The following is a 23,877-nucleotide window of genomic DNA, read 5'->3' as shown; positions in this document are numbered from 1 at the left end:
TTCTATCCATGTGTTTGTGTGTCAGTGCATTTGCAGGGATATGTAATGTGTACAAAAATGCCTTTTTGCATAAGCAAGTCTGTGCATGTGTGCCTGCACTCATATTCTTGTGTGTGTGTGTGTGTGTGTTGTGTGTGTGTGTGTGTGTGTGTGTGTGTGTGTGTGTGTGTGTGTTGTGTGTGTGTGTGTGTGTGCACAGCGCTTCCAGGATAAAGCGGAGGCCTTGGAGCAGGAGGCCGCTAGCGAGCGACAGCAGCTGGTAGAGACGCACATGGCGCGGGTGGAAGCCCTGCTGAACGACCGCCGCCGCCTGGCTCTAGAAAGCTACCTGACCTCCCTGCAGCAGAACCCACCCAGGGTAGACTAACACACACACACACACACACACACACACATTCTTGTACTTTTATCTTTGTGAGGACCCCTCATTGACTACATTTACTCCGAAGCCGTTAACCTTAACCCTTACCCCAACCTTAATCTAATCCTATTCTGAGCCGTCCCGGTCGCTTCTCCACCCCCTCTGCTGATCCGGGGAGGGCTGCAGACTACCACATGTGTCCTCTGATACTTGTGGAGTCACCAGCCACTTCTTTTCACCTGACACTGAGGAGTTTCGCCAGGGGGACGTAGTGCATGGGAGGATCACGCTATTCCCACAAGTCCCCCCTGAACAGGCACCCCCGACCGACCAGAGTAGGCGCTAGTACAACGACCAGGACACATACCCACATCCTGTTTCCCGACCGCAGACACGGCCAATTGTGTCTGTAGGGACGCCCGACCAAGCCGGAGGTAACACGGGGATTTGAACCGGCGATCCCCGCGTTGGTTAGGCAACGGAATAGACCGCCACGCCACCTGGACGCCCATCTAATCCTAATTCTAATGCTGCATTCACATGGAATCTGGGAGATGGTAAACAGCAGTTTGCAAAATGGAACGGGTAAACACAAAAACACAAACTGCTCAACGGAACGGCAGGATGGTTGAAAAAAGGCTATGGTGACGTTGTTTTGTTTGCAGAAAAAAATTCAAATTGTACAAACATGTTTTGTGTTTGTTTTTTCATTATATACGGTAATTCTGTTGATTCATATACCTGCAAAATGAATCTGCCGTCTTCTCTGTTTGGTGATGTGCTGCGTTACACCTGGTCGTGAATCTGGTCGTAAATTCCGTCGCGGAGGACGTCAAAAAGTTAAAATGTTTTAACTTTGGACGGTAGTGCCGTCTGCCACTGCCGTTCTCGGCACAATTTGCCGGTGTCATTTGATTTTTACCGTCCCGCTCTCGTCCACAGTAATGGCCTCGGGTTCGCCGTCTGCTGTTTACTGGATACCGTGCGGGTGCAGCGTAACCTAATCCAAGTCCTCGCCCTAAAACAGACCCGTAAAGAAGCGAGGGCTGGCTAAAATGTCCTCACTTTGCAAAGACGTCCTCATTCTGATGGTTAAAAACTCAAATTGGTCCTCACTGAGCTGGAAGTACAAGTACACACACATGCACACATCAGTGTCGTCAGTCCGTGATTCATTGAACTGTGACTGATGTTGATAGTTGATATTTTGCCCCTCACCTGGGGTCGGTATATTTCCAGGTTTGGTTTTGTCTGTCCCCCCCCCCCACCTTTTTTGTTGTTGTAAATAGCAAGATTTGTGGAGGGCAGTGACATCAGACAGGCACAAACCTTCGTTCGCTCGTGCGTTCAGTCATCTGGATGTTTTTTTGTAATCCTTCTCTCTCCGTATCATGTCTGCGGTGATTTAATTTCCCCGCAGAGATCATCCACATTTAATCTTCAGCTAATTTGAGCGTGCCGTTGAATATGCGATTTTCTTTTTACACTGCGTGCAAGTATGTGTGTCGTTTTAAAAAAAAGTTCTTTGGGCCTTAATTTCATTGTAATTTGATTAAAACAGAAAAAGTATTTCTGAAGTTCTGCCCGTGGTCTTCACCCCATGAATAGTGCGAGCAGTGAGTCTTTTGATACGCCCCGGAAAATTGAACAAACTCCGTAAAACCCTGTGGGATTTGGACTGATGTCCGCTTGTCAGGAGTAACAGTTTCTGTCCTATCGTTTTTGTCGCAAGCGGTAAAGTGTGTGCCCAAGCATCTTTTATAGATCACGCCGACTGGTCTGGCGAGCTGCAACCTGTCGGGCCAGAATGTGTCACACATCCCTCTCCTTATGTATAATTTCGGCACGAACTCATGTTTGCGGCGGCCTCACCCAGCACCGGTGTGGGAAGATGGCGGCGCGAGCTTAACGTTTGCGGCGGCCTCACCCAGTGCCGTCCATGCAGGGTCTGGGTTTGTGTCCTCGTCTGATGGCTGGGAGAGCTGGCGCTGGATCAGCTGGGGGAGCCCAGTCTGCCGCGTCCTGTGGGCCCGGGGACCGCGGCCCTGCCCAAAGAGGAAACACCGAGGGCGGTCTGACAGGACGCGGAAGCGGGGCAGGCTAAGCTAACTGCTAGCCCATGCAGACCAGCCGTTCTAATAACACCGAGGGCGGTCTGGCGGCGGCCTCGCCTGGCGTTGACTGTGTTTTTAGAGTCGTCGTGTGGAGTGTGGGGAGGTGTGTCGAAGGGGTCTGGTTGGGAGAGCTGGCGTTGGATCGGCTGGGGGAGCCTGGTCTGCTGCCTCCAGTGGGCCCAAGGATCACGGCCCTGCCTGGAGCTGCGCCCGAAGAGGAAACACCAAGGGCGGTCTGACAGGACGCGGAAGCGAGGCAGGCTAAGCTAATGCTAGTCCATGCAGAACGGCAGTTCTGTCAGTCGTCCTGGCTGGCGTTCACTCTCTTGGACAGTGACTTTTTTTTGGGATATGTGTTCTTGTAGGTTTTGTAGGTTTTTTGTTGTAGTCTGGATATATGTGTTCTTGTGGGTTTTGGATCATGTCTGTGTCTTTGTGTTGCACTGTTGTGGGCTGGGGGAAACCATATTTCGTTTAATTTCATGTACACAAGTACGTGAAATGAAATGACAGATAAATGTTCCTGATCCTGATCCCTGATCTTGATTTCCTCCATCAAATTCTCTCTGTCTCTGTCTGTCTGTCTGTCTGTCTGTCTGTCTGTCTGTCTGTCTGTCTGTCTGTCTGTCTGTCTGTCTGTCCGTCCTCCAGCCCCGCCACGTGTTCAGCCTGCTGAAGAAGTACGTGCGTGCCGAGCAGAAGGACAGGCAGCACACCCTCAAACACTTTGAACACGTGCGAATGGTGGACCCCAAAAAGGCAGCGCAGATCAGACCACAGGTACACCACCCTCTTGCTTCTTCCCCCAGATGGCCGTACCTCTTCCTCTACCCCTCCCTCCGTGTAGAGTCATGGAGCAGGATCTTGCATGTCATTTTTAATACCCTGAAACAATCCTGCCCTGCATGCCCATGCATGTTTGGGCCTGTTTGTCACTATTGGTACATAACAATACAAATGTGTGATACAGTAATACAGTACTTCCTGTTGTCGGGCGATAGGAAAGAAAAGGGGGAGGGACACGGGAGAGAGAACTATTTGATTCGATCCCAGGCCAGAGAGGCCATGCACGGGGCTGCAGAAGTGACGCTCGATCCCTTGACCATCTCCGGTACGATGTGGTTAACACGGTATTTCTGCATTCACCCCCACCCCGTAGGTGCTGACCCATCTGCGTGTGATCGAGGAACGCATGAACCAGTCTCTGGGGCTGCTGTACAAGGTGCCCGGCGTGGCCGATGACATCCAGGACCAAGTCGGTGAGGGTGAAACTTGATAGCGTTTGATACCATTTGGACTTAGCGTCCCACACATGCGGACTTGACTTTCTGTGAAGCGTGTCGGGTTTTTATCAAGCGGCACAAGACGAACCTGAAACAAAATCTGAAAACGGACTTAGAACGTCAACCATGAATCTTGACACCGTGGCGGCACGTTTTTGTTTTTCTACTACGGGTCTCCTCGTGTATTTAGACACGACATTTCGTTGCATCGAACTCGCGGTCGGAGCATACACAGTCTGCTTGTTTGGCTTGTTTTGAGATACGTGTGGTCTGCGAGTGCCTGACCCCGTGTCTCGTGTCCTCCCACCCCGCTATCAAATCATAAACCTACTTTATAGCTGGGTTTTATTGGCAAATTAAATTGACAATAAAAACATTAAGTAAATGAGGCCATGGAGCAGCAGGGACCCCCGGAGTGCTCTTTAAGCCACAACGTGCAAATCAGATGTTTGTCTTATGGATTTTCCACCGTCAGGTTGGCGAAACCATATCTCTGTTTTAGAAGGATGTAATTCCTAATTATGCTGAGTGTTGTCTGGTTACGGAGCGTGCTGAAATCTCCCCCAAGGGACAAAAGAAACCGCGATCGCCATTTGCTCCATCCGTTCCAGCCGTTATCTGAACCGCTTATCCTGCTCTCGGGGTCGCAGGGATGCTGGAGCCTATCCCAGCAGTCACTGGACAGCAGGCGGGGAGACACCCTGGACAGGCCGCCAGTCTGTCACACAGGGCCGACACACACACTCACACCCAGAGACAGTTTAGTACGGCTGATTCACCTGACCTACATGTCTTCGGACTATGGGAGGAAACCCACGCAGACACGGGGAGAACATGCAAACCCTATACAGAGGACGACCCTGGGACAACCCCCCCCCCCAAGGATGGACTACCCCCGGGGCTGGAACCCAGGGCCTTCTCGCTGTGAGGCGACCGCGCTAACCACTGTGCCACCGTGCACCGTGATTAGAAACTACGCTATTTGTTTGTGCTGGAGCATCGGAGCCATTTGGCCCCATTCTGTTCAACCTTTCAACTGAAATAGTTAAAAAAGAAAAACACCATTTCAATGATGATAAATCCCCCCCCCCTTCTCCCTCCCTGGGGTTTTTTTGGAGTTATGTGCGTCACAGAGCCATCTGTGTCTGTCCCTGAGTCAGTCACAGTCTGTACTGTCCAACTTCCCCAAAACACATGCAGAAGAAAAAGAGCACTGTATTTCTTCCTGAGTCACGGTTTTACAAAATGCCGCCGGTGTTTGTCTGAGTTGAACAGTTGTGACGCTCTTTAACTGTGAAGCACTATTTTCCCTGTGATACAAAGAGCATTTCCAGCTCGACTTATCTGTCTTGATGGACTAGAAGAGAAGGTGTTCTGGAACAGGCCTGTCTGTGAAAGCGCTGATATAAAACTGTTGTACAGTACATGAAACAGTTATACTTACTAGAAGGTTCTCCTTGTCCCATTTTCACGTACTCGCAATAACGTTCGGCTGTTCAATTTGAGCAAAGTAGCAATCGTTCTGCAACCTTAAATGAACCTCGGGGCGTCCGGGTAGCATGGCGGTCTATTCCGTTGCCTACCAACACGGGGGTCGTCGGTTCGAATCCCCGTGTTACCTCCGGCTTGGTCGGGCGTCCCTACAGACACAATTGGCCATGTCTGCGGGTGGGAAGCCGGATGTGGGTATGTGTCCTGGTTGCTGCACTAGCGCCTCCTCTGGTCGGTCGGGGCGCCTGTTCAGGGGGGAGGGGGGAACAGGGGGTAACAGCGTGATCCTCCCACGCGCTACGTTCCCCTGGTGAAACTCCTCACTGTCAGGTGAAAAGAAGCGGCTGGCAACTCCACATGTATCGGAGGAGGCATGTGGTAGTCTGCAGCCCTCCCCGGATTGGCAAAGGGAGTGGAGCAGTGACCGGGACGGCTCGGAAGAGTGGGGTAATTGGCCAACTACAATTGGGGAGAGAAAGGGGGGGGAATGGACCTCGAACCTTAAGCTGACCACTATAACGTGTGAAACTGTTGAGCAAATGCAATGAGTAAATGCACTGAATGAAAGGATTACACTAAAAAGAACCTCCAACTCTTGCGTGTCCTCACCCTTCTCTCCCTCCATCCATCCAGAGCTCCTCCAGAAGGAGCAGGCGGAAATGGCCCAGCAGCTGGCCAACCTGCAGACGGACGTGAGGGTGAGCTACGGCAACGATGCCCTGATGCCCGACCAGGAGCTTGGAGATGGCCAGGCCAGCAGCCTGGACCTGCTGCCCCAGGAAGACTCCCTGGGCCTGGGGGAAGTGGGCTTCATCCATCCCGAGAGCTTCAACCAGCCCGACACACAGAGCCAAGGTAGGTGGATGCAGTCATTAATACGGAGCCAGAACTGCTGCTGAGAGAGCCCTGCACACAGGGTCAGGTGGGTCGTGTGTGGGTTGGCCGTAAAGGTGGATTTATTTCCTAGACCTGGTCCAGAAAGCATCTCTAAATATGACTTAGCATACCTTACTCCACCCAAACCTTACCCCACCCATCTGACACTGAGTAGGCTGCACCTTGCCACAGAGAAAAAAAAAGACCTCAACAGCAAGAGCTTGCATGCTTGTTTCATGTGCGTGTGAGAGAGAGGGCGGGGGGAGCCGTCCATGATAAGTGCCCCTCGTTCTTTTCTTGCCAGGGACAGAAATGAAAGTGGAGGCTGCTCCTGAGCTGCGGATGGAGACCGAGGACAGACAGAGCACCGAATATGCAGTCCATCACCAGAAACTGGTATGCAAACACGCGCACACGCACACACAAATGCACACATACACACACACACACACACACACACACACAGACACACACATAAATGCATTATTCATCTACTTTTGCAAACTTTTTTTTTTTTTTTTCCCCTTTTCTCCCCAATTGTATCCGGCGAACTACCCCACTCTTCCGAGCCATCCTGGTCGCTGCTCCACCCCCTCTGCCCATCCGGGGAGGGCTGCAGACTACCACATGCTTCCTCCGATACATGTGGAGTCGCCAGCCGCTTCTTTTCACCTGACAGTGAGGAGTTTCACCAGGGGGATGTAGCGGGGGAGGATCACGCTATCCCCCCCAGTTCACCCCACCGAACAGGCACCCCAACCGACCAGAGGAGGCGCTAGTGCAGCGACCAGAACACATACCTGCATCTGGCTTCCCAACCGCAGACACGGCCAGTTATCTGTAGGGATGCCCGACCAGGCCGGAGGTAACACTGGGATTCGAACCAACGATCCCCGTGTTGGCAGGCAATGAAATCGACCGCCACACCACCCGGACGCCCTACTTTTGCAAACCTTTTAATGCGGAAAACAGATGCAGTCACACCGCATGTATAAATGCAGACTAGCAGTCACACCTACAGAGGTGTGTCTACTGAGACATGCTGTCACATGCTCTGTTTTTCTCTCTCTCCTCACACACACACACACACACACACACATAGAAATTAACGTTGAGTGTAATCAAATGTTATCACACTTGGTGCGTGTGATGGCACTCACAAGTAAGTGTCGACACGCAAACGGACTCGATGGCCATCCCGAATCTCCAGTTCGTCCTCCGAGTCCCCTCTCAAGGTCGTCGTCATAGAAACAAGTGCTCGAGGAGCCATCAGCTGTAATGTAGTCTTGTGTCACGCTTCTCCGCTCTTCCACCCAAACGCAGTTTTCTCCGGGTGACAGACGTGTATATTATCCGGGTGTCCGCTCGCTCGCGTGCACGAGCGCTTGTTTGCGTGAGTTCGTGCCTCTTGGCTGTCTCTGCCCGCTTTTCATATAGCCGGGCCGCGAGACGAGGTATCGAACCAAACATCAATGTTTGACCTCCTTTTTGTTTTAATACCGACTCTGAGAACCGTGACCCACATGGTGCACTGAAATCCAAATCCCCCACCCTTATTCCTTGCACCTAAAGAGTTTAATCCCTTAATCCTGACATTTTATTACACATCACATCTCTGGCATTCATACTTGGAAGCTGCCGTGTCAAACGGTTTCCTTACCCCACCCAGCTCCTCCATTTCCTGCTCAGAGGAACCCAATTACCCCACCCAGCTCCTCCATTTCCTGCTCTGAGGATCCCAGTTAGACAGCCTAAAACATTAATCTCGCAGATAAACAGATTTTTATTGTTTCTCAGTGTTATTACTCACAATGTTTTTATTTTTTTTCTTCCCCTTTTTTCTCCCCCAATTGTACTTGGCCAATTGCCCCACTCTTCCAAGCTGTCTCAGTCGCTGCTCCAACCCCTCTGCCGATCCGGGGAGGGCTGCAGACTACCACATGCCTCCTCTGATACATGTGGAGTCGCCAGCCGCTTCTTTTCACCTGACAGTGAGGCGTTTCACCAGGGGGACGTAGCGCGTGGGAGGATCATGCTATTCACCCCCAGTTCCCCCTCCCCCCTGAACAGGCGCCCCGAACGACCAGAGGAGGCGCTAGTGCAGGGACCAGGACACATGCCCACATCTGACTTCTCACCCGCAGACACGGCCAATTGTGTCAGTAGGGACGCCCGACCAAGCCGGAGGTAACACGGGGGATTCGATCCGGCGACCCCCGTGTTGGTAGGCAACGAAATAGACCGCCACGCTACCCGGGTGCCCAGGTTTTGTGGTGTTTTGTATGCATAATGTTGGAAAGGAAAAGTCAGTGACATAAAAACAGACAAAACGGATGGATATGGAGGCTCGCAGGTGGCAGTTTTTAGTGCTTACCTGATGGCTCACAGAGCACTAATATATAACCGTCTGTCAGCGCTATCACAACCATTCTTCTAAACTCCGGGGAAAAAATAGATTAGCGCGGTTACACTCATTAAAAGGTCATCAGTGGCCATCCAACCCTAGACCCTTAACATCTTTCTAATTTGCATACCGCAGTTTTTAATGGCTCCTCGTGATTGTTAGATGCTGTGTGACTGACAGGGGTTCTGACCTGTGTCTCCCCCCCAGGTGTTCTTCGCAGAGGATGTGAGCTCCAACAAGGGCGCCATAATTGGGCTGATGGTGGGAGGGGTTGTCATAGCAACTGTCATCGTCATCACCCTGGTGATGCTGAGGAAGAAGCAGTACACGTCCATCCACCACGGAGTCATTGAGGTGAGAGCAGACACGCCTGTGTGTGAGCGAGAGCGACTATGTATGGATGTGGTAGACACACAAAATCCTGTGTGTGAGCAAGAGCCGCTATGTATGGATGTGGTAGACACACAAAATCCTGTGTGTGAGCAAGAGCCGCTATGTATGGATGTGGTAGACACACAAAATTGCCATGGATGAAACCTCGTCCACTTGATTGTGTCAGTCTCTACCAGATCGGGGGGGGGTTGGACTTTTTTTCTTTTTCTTTTTTTTTGGACCCCTCCCCCTCCCTTTTTCTCCTTAGTTGTACCCAGCCAATTACCCCACTCTTCCGAGCCATCCCGGTCGCTGCTCCACCCCCTCTGCCAATCCGTGGAGGGCTGCAGACTACCACATGCCCCCTCCAATATACGCAGGGTTGCCAGCCGCTTCTTTTCACCAGGGGGACGTAGCGCGTGGGAGGCTCACGCTATTCCCCCCAGTTCCCCCTCCCCCCCAAACGGGCGCCCCGGCCAACCAGAGGAGGCGCTAGTGCAGCGACCAGGACACATACCCACATCCGGCTTCCCACCTGCAGACACCGCCAATTGTGTCTGTAGGGACGCCCGACCAAGCCGGAGGTAACACGGGGATTCGAACCGGCGGTCCCTGTGTTGGTAGGCAATGGAATAGACCACCATGCCACCTGAACACCCCACCAGTTTGTTTTTTAATTGTGTTATTTAGTTTTTTTCTGTGTTTATGTATATGTGTTTGTGTGTGTGAGCGAGGGAGCGGGAGAGAGAGAGAGAGATGGATGCCTCCTCTACACTTGATCATATTGTGTAAGCAGCCCGCCAGCTAGACACAACGCCTCTGTATCTGAACTACTTTCATCATTACAGGCACAATAAAAAGAATCGAGGGAGGGAAACATAGCTACCTCTTAATTTATTCTTGGGCTGAAAGAAAAGTTATTGACAACTGTGAGTCTATTGTACTGAAGACACCATGCCTTTGTGAAAAGAGCACCCATTTTTTACTGTAATGAAAGCACATGTTGGATATTGATAAAGGTGTGTTAGTGTTTTCAGATCCTGTTTATTGGGAGTAACGTGTGTTGATATTTGTATGGACAATAAAGATAGACTTCAAGTGTCATGTGACAAACATGTCGCAGCCACCTTTTCCCCTACATAAGCTTACATTCACAGGCCTGACGTGCATTTAACCACACAGGACTGGTTTAGACTGCAGCGCTGGATAAAGTGAGGGTGATTCTGTTACGAGACACAGACAACAAACACAATGTGACCAGTGTTGGCCAGGGCCAAGAATTCCCGTGTGTGTGTGTGTGTGTGTGTGTGTGGGTGTGTGTGTGTGTGTGTGTGTGTGTGTGTGGGTGTGTGTGTGTGCGCGCGCGTGCGTGCGTGCATATCGGCATGATGGTACAGTAGTTAGCGCGTTCGCCTCACAGCAAGAAGGTCCTGGGTTCGAGCCCAGGGGTAGTCCAGCCTTGAGGGGGTCGTCCCGGGTCTTCCTCTGTGTGGAGTTTGCATGTTCTCCCCGTGTCTGTGTGGGTTTCCTCCGGGGACTCCGGTTTCCTCCCACAGTCCAAAGACCTGTAGGTCAGGTGAATCGGCCGTACTAAAATGCCCCTAGGTATGAATGTGTGTGTGTGTGTGTGTGTGTGGGCCCTGTGTGATGGTCTGGCGGCCTGTCCAGGGTGTCTCCCTGCCTGCCGCCCAATGACTGCTGGGATAGGCTCCAACGTCCCCGCGACCCTGAGAGCAGGATAAGCTGTTCGGATAATGGATGGAGATATATATATATGTATATATATACACACACACACATATATATTTACACTCACTGGCCACTTTATTAGGTACACCTTGCTAGTACCGGGTTGGACCCCCTTTTGCCTTCAGAACTGCCTTAATCCTTCGTGGCATAGATTCAACAAGGTACTGGAAACATTCCTCAGAGAGTTTGGTCCATATTGACATGATAGCATCACGCAGTTGCTGCAGATTTGTCGGCTGCCCATCCATGATGCGAATCTCCCGGTCCACCACATCCCAAAGGTGCTCTATTGGATTTAGATCTGGTGACTGTGGAGGCCATTTGAGTACAGTGAACTCATTGTCATGTTCAAGAAACCAGTCTGAGATGATTCGAGCTTTATGACACGGCGCGTTATCCTGCTGGAAGTAGCCATCAGAAGATGGGAACACTGTGGTCATAAAGGGATGGACATGGTCAGCAACAATACTCAGGTAGGCTGCTCAATTGGTACTAAGGGGCCCAAAGTGTGCCAAGAAAATATCCCCACACCATTACACCACCACCACCAGCCTGAACCGTTGATACAAGGCAGGATGGATCCATGCTTTCATGTTGTTGACGCCAAATTCTGACCCTACCATCCGAATGTTGCAGCAGAAATCGAGACTCATCAGACCAGGCAACGTTTTTCCAATCTTCTATTGTCCAATTTTGGTGAGCCTGTGCGAATTGTAGCCTCAGTTTCCTGTTCTTAGCTGACAGGAGTGGCACCCGGTGTGGTCATCTGCCTCAAGGTTCGACGTGTTGTGCGTTCAGAGACGCTCTTCTGCATTGTAATGAGTGGTTATTTGAGTTACTGTTGCCTTTCTATCAGCTCGAACCAGTCTGGCCATTCTCCTCTGACCTCTGGCATCAACAAGGCATTTTCGCCCACAGAACTGCCGCTCACTGGATATTTTCTCTTGTTCGGACCATTCTCTGTAAACCCTAGAGATGGTTGTGCGTGAAAATCCCAGTAGATCAGCAGTTTCTGAAATACTCAGACCAGCCCGTCTGGCGCCAACAACCATGCCACATTCAAAGTCACTTAAATCACCTTTCTTCCCCATTCTGATGCTCGGTTTGAACTGCAGCAGATCGTCTTGACCATGTCTACATGCCTAAAGGCATTGAGTTGCTGCCATGTGATTGGCTGATTAGAAATTTGCGTTAACGAGCAGTTGGACAGGTGTGCCTAATAAAGTGGCCGGTGAGTGTATATATATATATATATATAAATGAAATATGCTCCTCTCTCTCTGGCTCCCCTCCAGGTGGATGCTGCAGTCACCCCTGAGGAGCGCCACCTGTCCAAGATGCAGCAGAATGGATATGAGAACCCCACCTACAAGTTCTTTGAGCAGATGCAGAACTGAGGAAGAATCTCATATACGCACACACGTATATACATACACACACACAACCACATACCACCCTTCCAACACACATCGACCAGTACCCTATTACCAATAAAAATCTGACCTGGACCCCAACCACCTACCCACCCACCCATCTACCCATCCTCCCCGATCCCCATTTCTCCAGAGGCAGTGTGGGTTAGACCAATGAGTGACTGAAATAGTCAGTTATGAGGAAACGGAATAATAATAATTTTTAAAAAAAACAGAAAAAAAAGGTTTGTTTCATTTAGCCTGGGCGTGCACTGTGGAGAAGCTTGCATTAAAGTTACTAAAAGAAGCCTGTAATCGTGTGTGTGTGTGGGGGGGGTTGTATTTAAATTGCTCCGTCTGGCCCCAATGTACACAAAAAACAAGCCCCACCCAGTGCAATAAAGCAAACCCATCCAGCGAGAGAACATGTCCCGTACATACTGAGCCAGGGGTCAGCCGATAGTTGTTTTGGCTTGTGATGATTGAGGTGTGGACTTGCATAGGGGAATCTGACCAGGGATCAGTAGTCCAGGAGACCCTCTCTCCGTTTCTCTCACACTGGGCCTCGGTTACAACTAGGCTCACATTTCGTGCTTAAGAACCGACTCGGAGCCAAAGGTGTGACTAGCCAAAATTGTCTTGGTCAAAAACAAAAGTACACATCGATTCTAATTTCTGTTGAGCGCTTGACCATCTTTTTTTTTCTTTTTCTAATCATAGTCTTCACCCGAGGTCTGGATTTGTTGTGATTGTAGGACAATATCAAAAGATGAACAAGGCCCAGTAGCGTTCCCTGCTGCACCACTACTGCACTCACTCTGCAGTCGACACTGGAGTATAAGTGAGCCCTCTCCTCCTCCTCATCCCCCCCTCCTCCCCCCCTCCTCTCATCCTCTTTCTTTGTGCATTCTTACAACAGCTGGGCTGTGTTGAGCCACACGAGGCTCTTAAGGATATCTCGAGATGCTGATGACGGCAGTAATGACGACGTTGATGATGGTGGTGATGATGATGATGATGATGGTAGTAATTACATATTCTGAATGAGCTGTTTTTATTTCAGAGTTACTCTATGGTTTCCAGTTTTGTTTTTCAAAAAAAAAGAAGAGAAAAGAAAATGGAGGAAAAAAAAGACAACTTGTGTAAAGTCACTTTTTTAATTGCGTGTAATGTACTGAATTCATGCTGAAATCTCTTAGCTGTTCATATGTAGTGCATGATGACAACAACGGTGACTGAATTTGGGTTGGGGGCTGGGGGGGGTGCAAGAAAAATAACCACGCTGCTCTTGAGAGGTCCTTTCTCACGCATAGATTGTCGTTCTAGAAAGATTGTACATTTAGTATCTTCTCGTGAACACGTGACTTCAAACGAATGATGAAAAATCTAGATCGATCTAGACAAATGTGCTCTGGCTTTGTTGTTAAACACACTTCAAGAGACATATGTGTCTTTTTTTAATTATTATTATTATCAAATTGAGCCTCCTGTTTCGTTTCCACGCTGCGTTCCTGAAGCTTCTGGAAGGGGCGTGATCCCTGTTTGTATCATGTACTTATTTGAAATGTGTGTTGAAAATCCTTCTGCGTTTGCAGACTTTTTCTCTTGAGGCTCTTTGATATCACCTTATTTAATTCAGTTTTGCTGCTTTCGATCCATGTTAATTTTTTTTGGGGAGGGGGGGCGGTTGTTTTTAAAGGGCTTGTTCTGGGGTAGATTGTGGGGGGGGGGTGTGCAGGAGAAACGATAGGGGGGGTTGGGATACTGCATGTAGGTGTTTGTCTCCAGTCTGATTATGCATTTTGTCCAGTTCTGTGTTTTGCCAAAATAATCCAGCACCCTCCTGTATTTTTTTTTTGTATGTTTTTTTTGTTTTCAGTCTTGTCACGTTTGCAAAATATGAACAGGGGTGATTACTTCTTTCTTTTTTTTTCTTTTTTTTTTTAAATCGCCCCTTCTCGTCAACTCCTCTACCGCTCCATCTCACACACACTCTCCAATCATTCTATCTCCTGCGACAAGAAACAGGTGCAGCACTCAGGAAGGGGGGAAGGGGCTTGGGGGGGTTGACGGAAGAAGGAAAGGAGGGGTGGGATGGGATGGGATGGGATGGGAGGAGGAAATGACTGGCAGTTCCGGTTGGATAGCTAGGCAAGCAGACGGTGTATAATGGATTTTCAAACACTCACACTCTCTCTCTGTCACACACACACACACGCACGCACGCCAACCTACCCCAGTCTCCTCCATCCCCCTCAGGCACACTGCTCGCCACCTTCAGTCGAGGCGCGCCGTCTCTCCAGAGATGGAGGGCAGCAGTCTCTGTACAGAATATCGATATCCAGCATCAAGAGCCCTGAGAGGGATCAGGGAGGTGGGGTTGGTGGTTTCATAAGGAGTGCATTCCAGCATTAGCCATCATCTGTTCAAGCAGCGGGGTGAGGGTGTGTGTGTGTGTGTGTGTGTGTGTGTGTGTTGGGGGGGGGGTCAACTGTTAGGAACTGATAACACAAGTGACAGCAGCAAAGGGACCCCATCCACCTGCATGCAGTCTGCTAATTTCTTTTAATAAGTCAAAAGGGGTCAAGGGTAATATAATTGTCCAAAGGAAAAGAGTTGTGGATTAAACCATTTGTGATATAGATCTCATGAAAAGTAAGACGTATGGGTGGATAAAAAGGAAGACGTATGGGTGGTTAACCGGCTCTTGGTGAGACTTATCTATTGAGCCTGCAGTGTGGCGTAATCATGACGCCTTGGTCATTCTAGGCTGCTGCTCGCTGGAAGCCCAACAGAGGGCAGTAGATTTGAAGAGAGCAATTTTTTTCTTGACGTCTTCTCCTGTGTCTTGTCCCCCCCCCCCCCACTGTGTTAATATTGTGCAGGTCATTTGCATTGACTGGGAAAACGCTTTCTACACTGTATTCCATAATAAAGTTTTGAATGTACATACAGACACTGTGCGACGCCTCTCTCGTGTATATTTCAGAAAGTGGAAATCCTGATGGGTAAATAACAGGTGTCACATGTCAGCAGAAGGGACGCTGAACGTGTGCATGTCGGTTATTATTATTATTGTAATCGGTTATTTTCCTGCCCGGTGGGGGATTCGATACGGGGTGTACTGCACCACAAGGCGACGTCACTAACCGCTCGGCTAAAGGGTTAGACCCGTTAGCTAGGGGCTAACGTGTGTTATTAGTAGTTTACATTATTATTAAAGCGTTTTCTGACAGATCAATCTGAAAGTAAACCAAAATCTTATTTGTCTCTCGGAGTTTGGTCAAGCGAGTCAGAAATGCGCAAGTTTTTTTTTAAAATTGAACAAAACAGCAAGAACAAAACGCAGACAGGGGCCACAAGACGAGTGACACATAATCAAAACACGCAGTAAGGAAGTGGACGTACAAACGCAAAGGAGCGTTATTTTACAGAAACAAACCGACAATCTACAAGATTCCCATAGATGCTATAGCTTACCAGCCTTAGTATTTGTTTTAATACTTTCTAAATAGTTTGAAAGGTCGTTTCTGAAAACAGGAAAGCAAGGTGTTCAGTTAACATTTATGAATACAGAATTGGGCAAATGTAAAGATAAAATCTATTATAAAGTGTGTCATCCTCCTCCTTCGTGTGATCGAAAATCCCCCCAAAAAATGTCTTTGAAGGAGAAATAAAACTCATCTAAGAACATTTATATAAAGAAAAGAACGTCTGACCAGAATTGTTCTGTTTATAGCGGGGGGGGGGGACTGCGCAAAAGCGACGCAGTTGCCCTTGCGCGAACCTTCCGTATTGTCCACGTGATGTTCCCACAATTCATAGCGGTTCATCGCATTTGGTGGGTTTGCGAAGTGTCAAATTCAAGGTGAGTAGCGATTCTATAAAGAAGGGGCATTTTAAAAAGGAAAATGTTCCCTCTCTGTATCATATTTGTGGAGGACTGCGTGTATATTTTCCCTGTTCATATTTAAGGGCTCATGGCGACGCGTCAAAAGGTAGAATACCCCTTGTTAGAGCCAAGTGAGGTCGGCTAACGTTAGCACGCCACGGCTAGTGGACAGTGGTTGACGGCCGGGGCTTCGTTAGCTTTGGCTGTTAGCTTGCCAGAATCAAATGTGACCTTTTGCAGTTTTAATTCACAGTATTTTTAGCGGCAGTGATTCGACCAGAAATGACAAACATCTCGACGCGTTCGACTCGGAAGAAGTCGAACCGTACTACTAATGCAGGTTGTTAGCCTTCCTGTTCAAGATCTCAAATCGGGTCCTGATGGACCCACGGTACTGCTGGTTTTCTGCGCTGCCAGTTAGTTACAGTCACCTGTTGCAGGTATTCCAGCCTGCAGGGAGGTTCTACACTTGGAACAACTAGTGACTATAACGAGGTACCTGGGAGAATACAAAACCAGCGGTACTGGTGACCCCTGAGGACCTGATTGAGCACCGCTAGGGTACTCGACCAGTGTCTGCTATATACACTGCACGTAGCAGTGTATATTTTCCTTATTCATATTAAAAAGGCTCATGGCGACGCATGAAAAGGTAGAATGCCCCTTGTTAGAGCCAAGTGAGGCCGGCTAACGTTAGCACGCCACGGCTAGTGGACAGTAGTTAGGGCCGGGGGCTTCGTTAGCTTTGGCTGTTAGCTTGCCAGAATCAAGTGTGACCTTCTGTAGCTTAATGTACAGTGTTGTTAGCGTCAGTGATTCAATCAGAAATGACAAACATCTCGATGCGTTTGACTGGAAGGAGTTGGGTGCTTTTCTGAACCGTACTACTACAAGTTGTTACCCTTTTTGTGCTAGATCTCAGTCAGGTCCTCATGGACCCACAGTACTGTTGGTTTTCTGTTGTGCCAGTTAATTACATTCACCTGTTCCAGATAGTCCAGCCTGCAGGGAGGTTATACACTTGGAACAACAAGTGAATGTAATGAGGTACCTGGGAGAATACAAAACCAGACCTGACTGAGCACCACTAGTGTCCTCGATCAGTATCTGCTAAATGCACGTAAGCAAGATGAACGGCCATATTTCCAAATAAACATGTGCTTTTAGATTTAGCGCTTTGATAAATCTAAAACACTCAAGTCAAATGAAATATTCTTTATTGTGATCATTTTGGTGTTTACTGGAAACCAGGTTTTATGTAGCCTAAGACAAACACAGTACATTTATCACTAAAATGAGTTGGAGTCTTTTACAAACTATTCTAGAGATGCTCTGATTGCAATTTTCTTGGCCGATAACTATTTCCAAATTTTTAAAAGTCTGACCTGCCTATTCCGATTTTGTTTGATTTTTTTTTCCCCTAAAAGCTATAATTTACAGCATACACAAACATCTTTTTTACTTTTCTTAAATAGAAAATTCTGTTGTACAGAATAAAACGTTGATATTTAAATAACTGTTAAATTTTCTCAAAAACTGCACCAGGTTACAGGACCTTCTCTCACTTGAGCAAATCTCAAAATAAAAAAGTTCCAGGTTACTGGACAGACCTTTTTTTTTGTACAAATCCCACTGAAAATGAAATGCAGTGTATCCCACTTTATCTCACATGTTTTACCTTCCCAAAGTAAATGAATGTTTTCAACAACATGTAGTGTGTGTGTGTGTGTGTGTGTGTGTGTGTGTGTGTGTGTGTGTGTGTGTGTGTGTGTGTGTGTGTGTGTGTGGATGTGACATTACTCTCTGTGCCGCTGTGTGTGTGATGTGAACCATAGTGTGGTGCATGCATGTAAATTTGACCTGCACAGAACCAGATTTATCTTGAGACTGACCCAACGGTCACCGGTCATGTCCGATCAAGCTTGAAATTGGCTCATTCCGGTCACCGGCCGATCAGTTGGTGCTTCTCTAAAATTTTCTGACATCAGCGTATCCATCAATTTCAATCTATGCCTCTGGATTTTTTACAGCATGGCACTCCACCGTTTATTCCAGCTGTCATCCCTCCTTCGCTCTGCTGTGACAGTGACATTGCGCAGGAATATTGGTATTTCTGCTGTCCTCTTCACCCGGGCCAAGGACCTTGATCCTGTCCAGAAACTGTTCCTGGACAAGATCCGCGACTACAACACCAAGAGCAAGTCAGTAACCACCACGATAATGCCATAATTAGAATGAACACAGATTTGCTGTTTTAACATAACACAGCCATAATGTCAAAAAAGGCAATAACTCAACTAGTTTAGAGTTGTCAGTGCACACATGAATTCTCTGTGCAAGTAAAGACTAGGGCTTCCTCTTTTAGTGAGTCTTTTGCCAGTCTTTATTCATGCAAGCTTGATGGGCTTTATTATTTATGTGCTTGATGAGCTTGCCCTTCATTTAAGATGATTGGTATTTCTCTGAAATGGGAGTTTGACTTTTAGAACTTTGTTAATCAGCATGAAATTGGAATCATTAGCTGGCCCACACAGATTCACACCCATGACTATTAATGGGAAAGTATCTGGGATGCTCACAGCCCAGTCCAAATGACACTTTCCCTTTTACATTATATTACCATTAAAGGAATATTCCTGATTGTAAGGGTGGCAGCATTGCTGTGTAATGTCATAACCTGTCAAGGAGACTGAAGGACTCTTCTTGGTCAGTAACTATTTTGTCAGCAGCAAGCAAAGTGTGACCAAAAATTGGGGAGATGGTTTTATCCATAATTAGAAATGAATGACAGTTGTGTTTGTAGAAAAACAAAAAGTTAAATTCCTTAAGAAAAGATTATGTCTGGAATATGTAGCTGATTGGTCAGCTGGTTTGTTGCTCTTGCAATAAGGTTTTAGCATTTCCTTCTTTGGTAACTACACATCCAACTTTCATCAAATCTTTGTGTCTTTTTCCACTGTCATCTGTTAACGTCACCCCCTTCTCTCTCTCACATTCATCTCCTTGTGTTTCGTATCATCTCGTAGGGCTGCCGGTGGGATTGTGGATGCAGGCCCTTCCTACCAGAAGAACTTGTCTGAAGAGATGACTAAACTTCAGAGACTATATGGTGGAGGGGACCTCGCCAAGTTCCCTGACTTTAAATTCCCAGGTCAGTTTTGGCTTATGTTGCACATCCGCTGCAGGTACAGGTTTTTGTTTAGTTTTATTTTTCTTATTTATTTGTTTGTTTGTTTGGTAGAAAAGGGGGGTGGGGTCATTTAAGCACCCAGGGGCAGGGTTCCCACAGATCATGCAAAACACAGAAGTGAATCAGTTTGAAAGTTCTGGGAAATTAGAAATAATTGCAAATTTTAACAGGATGTGGGAAGTTTTATTATTTTTCTTTGTCAATAATTGAACTGTTTAATATAAACTTCGCTTACTGGTAGATTTGTTTATTTATTTGTTTATTTATTCAAGAATAAAAAGCCAAATCGGTTGTGTAATCATTAGCCAAAGCCAAACTCTTGGCTGAAGCTAGCCAACCTGGGACAAGGGATTTCAAATGCAGATGCAGTTAAATGTTCAAGTGCAGTTAAATGCAGTGCATAATTTCCCTACGGGGATCAATGTAGTATATAAGAATATCAGCTATAATGCTGACACCCAAAAAGAAAAACCGTTTGGGAAGATGCTATAGTTGGATATACTTGCAATAACATTTCGCCCTTTTTAACTGAATAACTTGGAGTGATTTGCCAAATTCACTTTCCTATTATCTATCCTGCCTTCGAGAGAATGCACAGTACTTTGACTTGGATCTTTGTTTAGCTGAGGTTATAAATAGCATAAGAACACAACAGCGGCTCAGAAAGACATTTTTATTTATTCTCATTGAAACTGGTTGGGGAATCAGCTTTGTATCACACTCACTTTACACTGAAGCTACCATTAGCTTGCAAAGTTGGTCAGAAATTGCAAATAAAGTTACTATACTGTGTTAAGAAATCGACTTAGCTCAGGGACTCATACTGTAGTTTGCATCAGCTACCCTTAGAAGTTTTGCTAGCAATCATTGTTAATCTTTTTCTTTTTTTTTTTTTCAGAACCCAAGCTTGATGAAGTGGCCAAGTGAATGCTATCCACGTTGTGTACGTCTCCTACATGTCACCAATACGTTGTATTTAATAAAATGATCCTGGATTGATCTCCGTGTACTGGTTATCAGTAAAGCTGCTATTCTTTTTTTTTTTGCCATTTTCCGCCTTTATTGGATAGTGATAGCAGAGACAGGAAAGACATGGGGATGACACGCAGCAAAAGGCCCGGGCCGAATTCAAGCCCAGGGTGCTGTGGTAAGGACTCAGCCTTATGTGGTACGCGCTCTACCAGGCGAGCCATCGAGGCGCCCCCAAGCTGCTATGTTTTGACTGCGACCATGCAGTACCTAGCTAGTGCAAGTTAAAAGTTCACCTGAAATGTCCAATATTAGTGATGGTCGGTCACATTGTTGAGCTATGTCTTGGTTTTTTGCACGAATGGCCATCTTACATACTCTAGGTAGTTACCCTGCAAGCACAATAGAGAAATCATGTACCCAGTCTGAGACACTAGGGTTTTTTTTATTGATGTTGAAAGGACAGGCTGAAGGATTGTGTTCAGTTGCCCTTTAAAACCCTGTTGTAAAGCTGTGTCCAGGGGTGGTCCCATGTACAAGATCTCAAAAATGAAGCTTCTACATAAGATGTAGTCCACCTGTGCGCATTTTCCTCTACTTTTGTACGTCACCCTGTGTTGCTCCCTCTTCTTGAAATATGTAAAAATGAAGCTATTGAGTAAAATAACATGAAACCATCATGGCGGGAGCAGGAATTAAGGACCTAAATGCAGACGCGTTAACGGGTGAAGCAAAAGGTTCACTGGTAGGAAACGAGGGTATCAGGAACACACAGGTCATTGTCATGGTAACGTGGCATGGTACAGATATGGAACACTAACAAACTAAACATCCATCCATCCATTATCCAAACCGCTTATCCTGCTCTCAGGGTCGCGGGGATGCTGGAGCCTATCCCAGCAGTCACTGGGCGGCAGGGGGGAGACACCCTGGACAGGCCGCCAGGCCATCACAGGGCTGACACATTCACACCAAGGGACAATTTAGTACGGCCGATTCACCTGACCTACATGTCTTTGGACTGCGGGAGGAAGCCCACGCAGACACGGGGAGAACATGCAAACTCCACACAGAGGACGACCCGGGACAATCCCCAAGGTTGGACTACCCTGGGGCTCGAACCCAGGACCTTCTTGCTGTGTGGTGACCGTCCCAACCAATGTGCCACCGTGCTGACCCCACAAACTAAACAGCCAAACTTAGATACACAGAAACTTGACTGACTGCTCAGCTTGAGGCAGGAATCAGGTGTAGGTGGAGCTGGTCCTGGATGAAGCTCGACAGCAAAGGTGAGGTCAATGGGAAGGAATGTGTTCCCGATGTCCCAGTTCTGCCAGATGCAGTCTCTGCTGCAAAGAAATAAATTATGGGGCCAAGGGCTCCCATTCCCTTTTGGCTCAGCACAGTCAAAAGGTCATGACTATCATGACCACACGTAGTGTTATGGAAGGGACAACACAGGGACCATCACAGCAGGGCACAGCAGAGCAAGGCCCATCGCAGATGAGGGAAAGGGTGAAGGTGCCTGTCCCCCTTTTTGAAAGGGTTACAAATTCTGAGGTGAGTGTTAGCTGGCCAGTATGTGCTAGTTTTTTATCTATATTGATATAGGCTAGATCATTAAAGTCCCTCAACTACAATAAGCAGAATAGGAAGTCCCCCAAGGATGCCCCATGGTACAGTGAATCTCAGTATTGATTTTTTTTAATGCTGTCAATTTTATTTATCATGATGTGCTTTGTAGTAGGAGGTGGTGGTGGTGGTGGGGGGGACTAATAAGATTTTTGTGCTTTTCCAGGCAATGGTTTCTTGGAGCTATTACGGAGCATCCCCTCCCCGCGGCTGCAGCTCCAGTAGTTGTGGAGCTCGCCAAGACACTGGCACGGGATAAGCCTGCGTTGGAGCGCGCGAAGCTCCGCCGGACGCGAATTTACGAATCCTACTATGGCCCCGCCAAGACCCGCCCTACTCTGTCTGTCATTGGCTGGGTTGCATGCAACTCAACTGGACGCTTTGGAACTCTACCGTACCCTCGCTGTGAGCGTTCGAGGGCGTCACGCAAGAGCTTCTACGCCGTATTTGGCTTTCGTTTGGCTACTCAAGACACGTTTTTGCTTCCACGTTGACAAGACGCAATGAACCGTTCATTTAAGTATATCTGGCCATGGAAGTGTAAACTACTAATAAGACGCGTTAGCCCGTAGCTAACGAGTCTGACCCTTTAGTCGAGCGGTTGGTGATGTCGCCTTGTGGTGCGGCACACCCCGTATCGAATCCCGCACCGGGCAACAAAATAATCGGTTACATAAGTTAACGAATAATTTGTTTATTGTCTTGCTGTTGTTGTTTTTTTAATAACTGTAACGTTATGTGGCCTATAGGCTACCCTTTTGACCACATCCTTACATTTTCACCTAATGTGCACTTTAAATGTACCCCCCTGGGCAAAAGTGCTTTGTTTCTGTTCAGCATTATTATTATCATTATTATTGTGGATACTACAGCTTACTCATTTTCTTTATTTACTTTTGTGATGACCATGGAATGTGAAGGTTGTTTATATACTTGTGTGTGTTTGGTAGATGATTTCTTTGTTGTAACAATGCTTCTGAGCAATAAATCTTACACCGTTGGAAAGCCTGTTTATCTCCCTTTTAAATGGCGCCACGTGTGTAAGGAACACGCGTTTGTGGGATGAGCAGCAGAGCTGAGTATGTGGGCTGCACCCAAATCTTCTCTGCCAACGCCAAACAGCTTGTTTTGCTGCTGCTGCTGTTGACTCTTGTTCTGAGCTTCCGGTGCACGAGCTGCTGCCAATCAGCTGCCTGGTAGAAGATTTACTGCCGAGAAGCGTCGTTACAACAAGGAGAGAATCTACCAAACACACATTTCCTGACTTTTTGTGCTTAAGTGTAGCTGACATGTCTGATGACATACATGTACAATGTTTCTGTATCGTTTGTATTCTTGTTAATAATAATAATAATAATAATAATAATAACAAAAGACGCGGTCGGGAGGCTCTTCAACCCCGTCATCGGGACGTCCGGCACAGAGGAACATGTTTTGTTTCCTTTCGCTTCTTCAGACGGTGTCGTGTAAAATATGGTACCCCCGGTGAATTAAGTTCTCTGGCGCACATAATGAACCAACGTGTATTCGAATCCTTGAGGGACAGAGAGAGAGACAGAGATTGCACTATCTTCTGCGACTTAGTGGCGCTGGTTAGTGTCGCCCTCTGCTGGCGAAAGCAAAGTAAATCTCTTTCTAACCTTTGTAATAAAGTGGACATTTTTATACAAAGAAAGAAAAAAGGAAACCCCGGACAGGTTTGGTCGCTTGCCATGTCAGCAGTCTAGGAGTTAAATAAAAACCTTGTTCCGCTTAACGTCTCTGGTGTGACGTCACGCCCCAAACGCCCAACGTGGTTATTTAACAGATCTCCCATGAACACCTGCGTCACGCTGCGGACACGAACTCTCCAGTCTCACCGAGTCGTCGCTTTCTCCTCACGTCTTAATGTCTTCAGACAGTATTTGTTGACAATCCCCTACCTTTTTTTTAAATCTTTAATTAGTAATTAACAACTTCTATACAATATTGGCTGATGCGGTATTGAGGCGTTATGTGTTTGGCGTTGTGAGCGAGCTGCCCAGCCACCACGGAAGAAGGAAGTGGCACGTGGATACGGACGCGGTGTAAACCAGCAGATTTGGGAGAAATAACCAGGCGTGTTGTTAAACTGTGAAACTCATCCCACATCT

The 23,877-nt window shown here is 47.5% G+C and overlaps 2 protein-coding genes across 3 annotated transcripts in view; both read left to right on the top strand.

Moving 5' to 3' along the window:
- The window catches only part of appa (amyloid beta (A4) precursor protein a), a 47,006-nt gene extending 34,637 nt beyond the window's left edge, over positions 1-12,369 (top strand). The window contains exons 10-16 of one of the 2 annotated variants that reach the window (XM_056301466.1): positions 209-358; positions 3,127-3,255; positions 3,635-3,734; positions 5,883-6,104; positions 6,430-6,521; positions 8,737-8,883; positions 11,946-12,369. In XM_056301466.1, coding sequence (XP_056157441.1) covers positions 209-358; positions 3,127-3,255; positions 3,635-3,734; positions 5,883-6,104; positions 6,430-6,521; positions 8,737-8,883; positions 11,946-12,047 — 942 coding nt within the window. In that variant the 3' untranslated portion in view covers positions 12,048-12,369. Of the gene's footprint in view, positions 1-199; positions 359-3,126; positions 3,256-3,634; positions 3,735-5,882; positions 6,105-6,429; positions 6,522-8,736; positions 8,884-11,945 lie in introns of both variants that reach the window. The other variant, XM_056301465.1, reaches the window with a different exon arrangement.
- Positions 12,370-15,875: 3,506 nt separating this feature from the next.
- atp5pf (ATP synthase peripheral stalk subunit F6) lies at positions 15,876-20,144 on the top strand. The gene is made up of 4 exons (XM_056301427.1): positions 15,876-15,930; positions 17,985-18,155; positions 18,981-19,105; positions 20,043-20,144. Exons 2-4 carry the CDS (start codon positions 17,986-17,988, stop codon positions 20,069-20,071), a joined length of 324 nt encoding a protein of 107 aa, XP_056157402.1. The 5' UTR covers positions 15,876-15,930; position 17,985; the 3' UTR covers positions 20,072-20,144.
- The last annotated feature ends 3,733 nt before the right edge of the window (positions 20,145-23,877 follow it).

Source organism: Lampris incognitus, chromosome 21, assembly GCF_029633865.1.
Source record: "Lampris incognitus isolate fLamInc1 chromosome 21, fLamInc1.hap2, whole genome shotgun sequence".
Lineage (NCBI taxonomy): Eukaryota > Metazoa > Chordata > Actinopteri > Lampriformes > Lampridae > Lampris > Lampris incognitus.
Note: the sequence above shows the minus strand (reverse complement) of the source record. Positions and strands in the feature narration are given on the sequence as shown.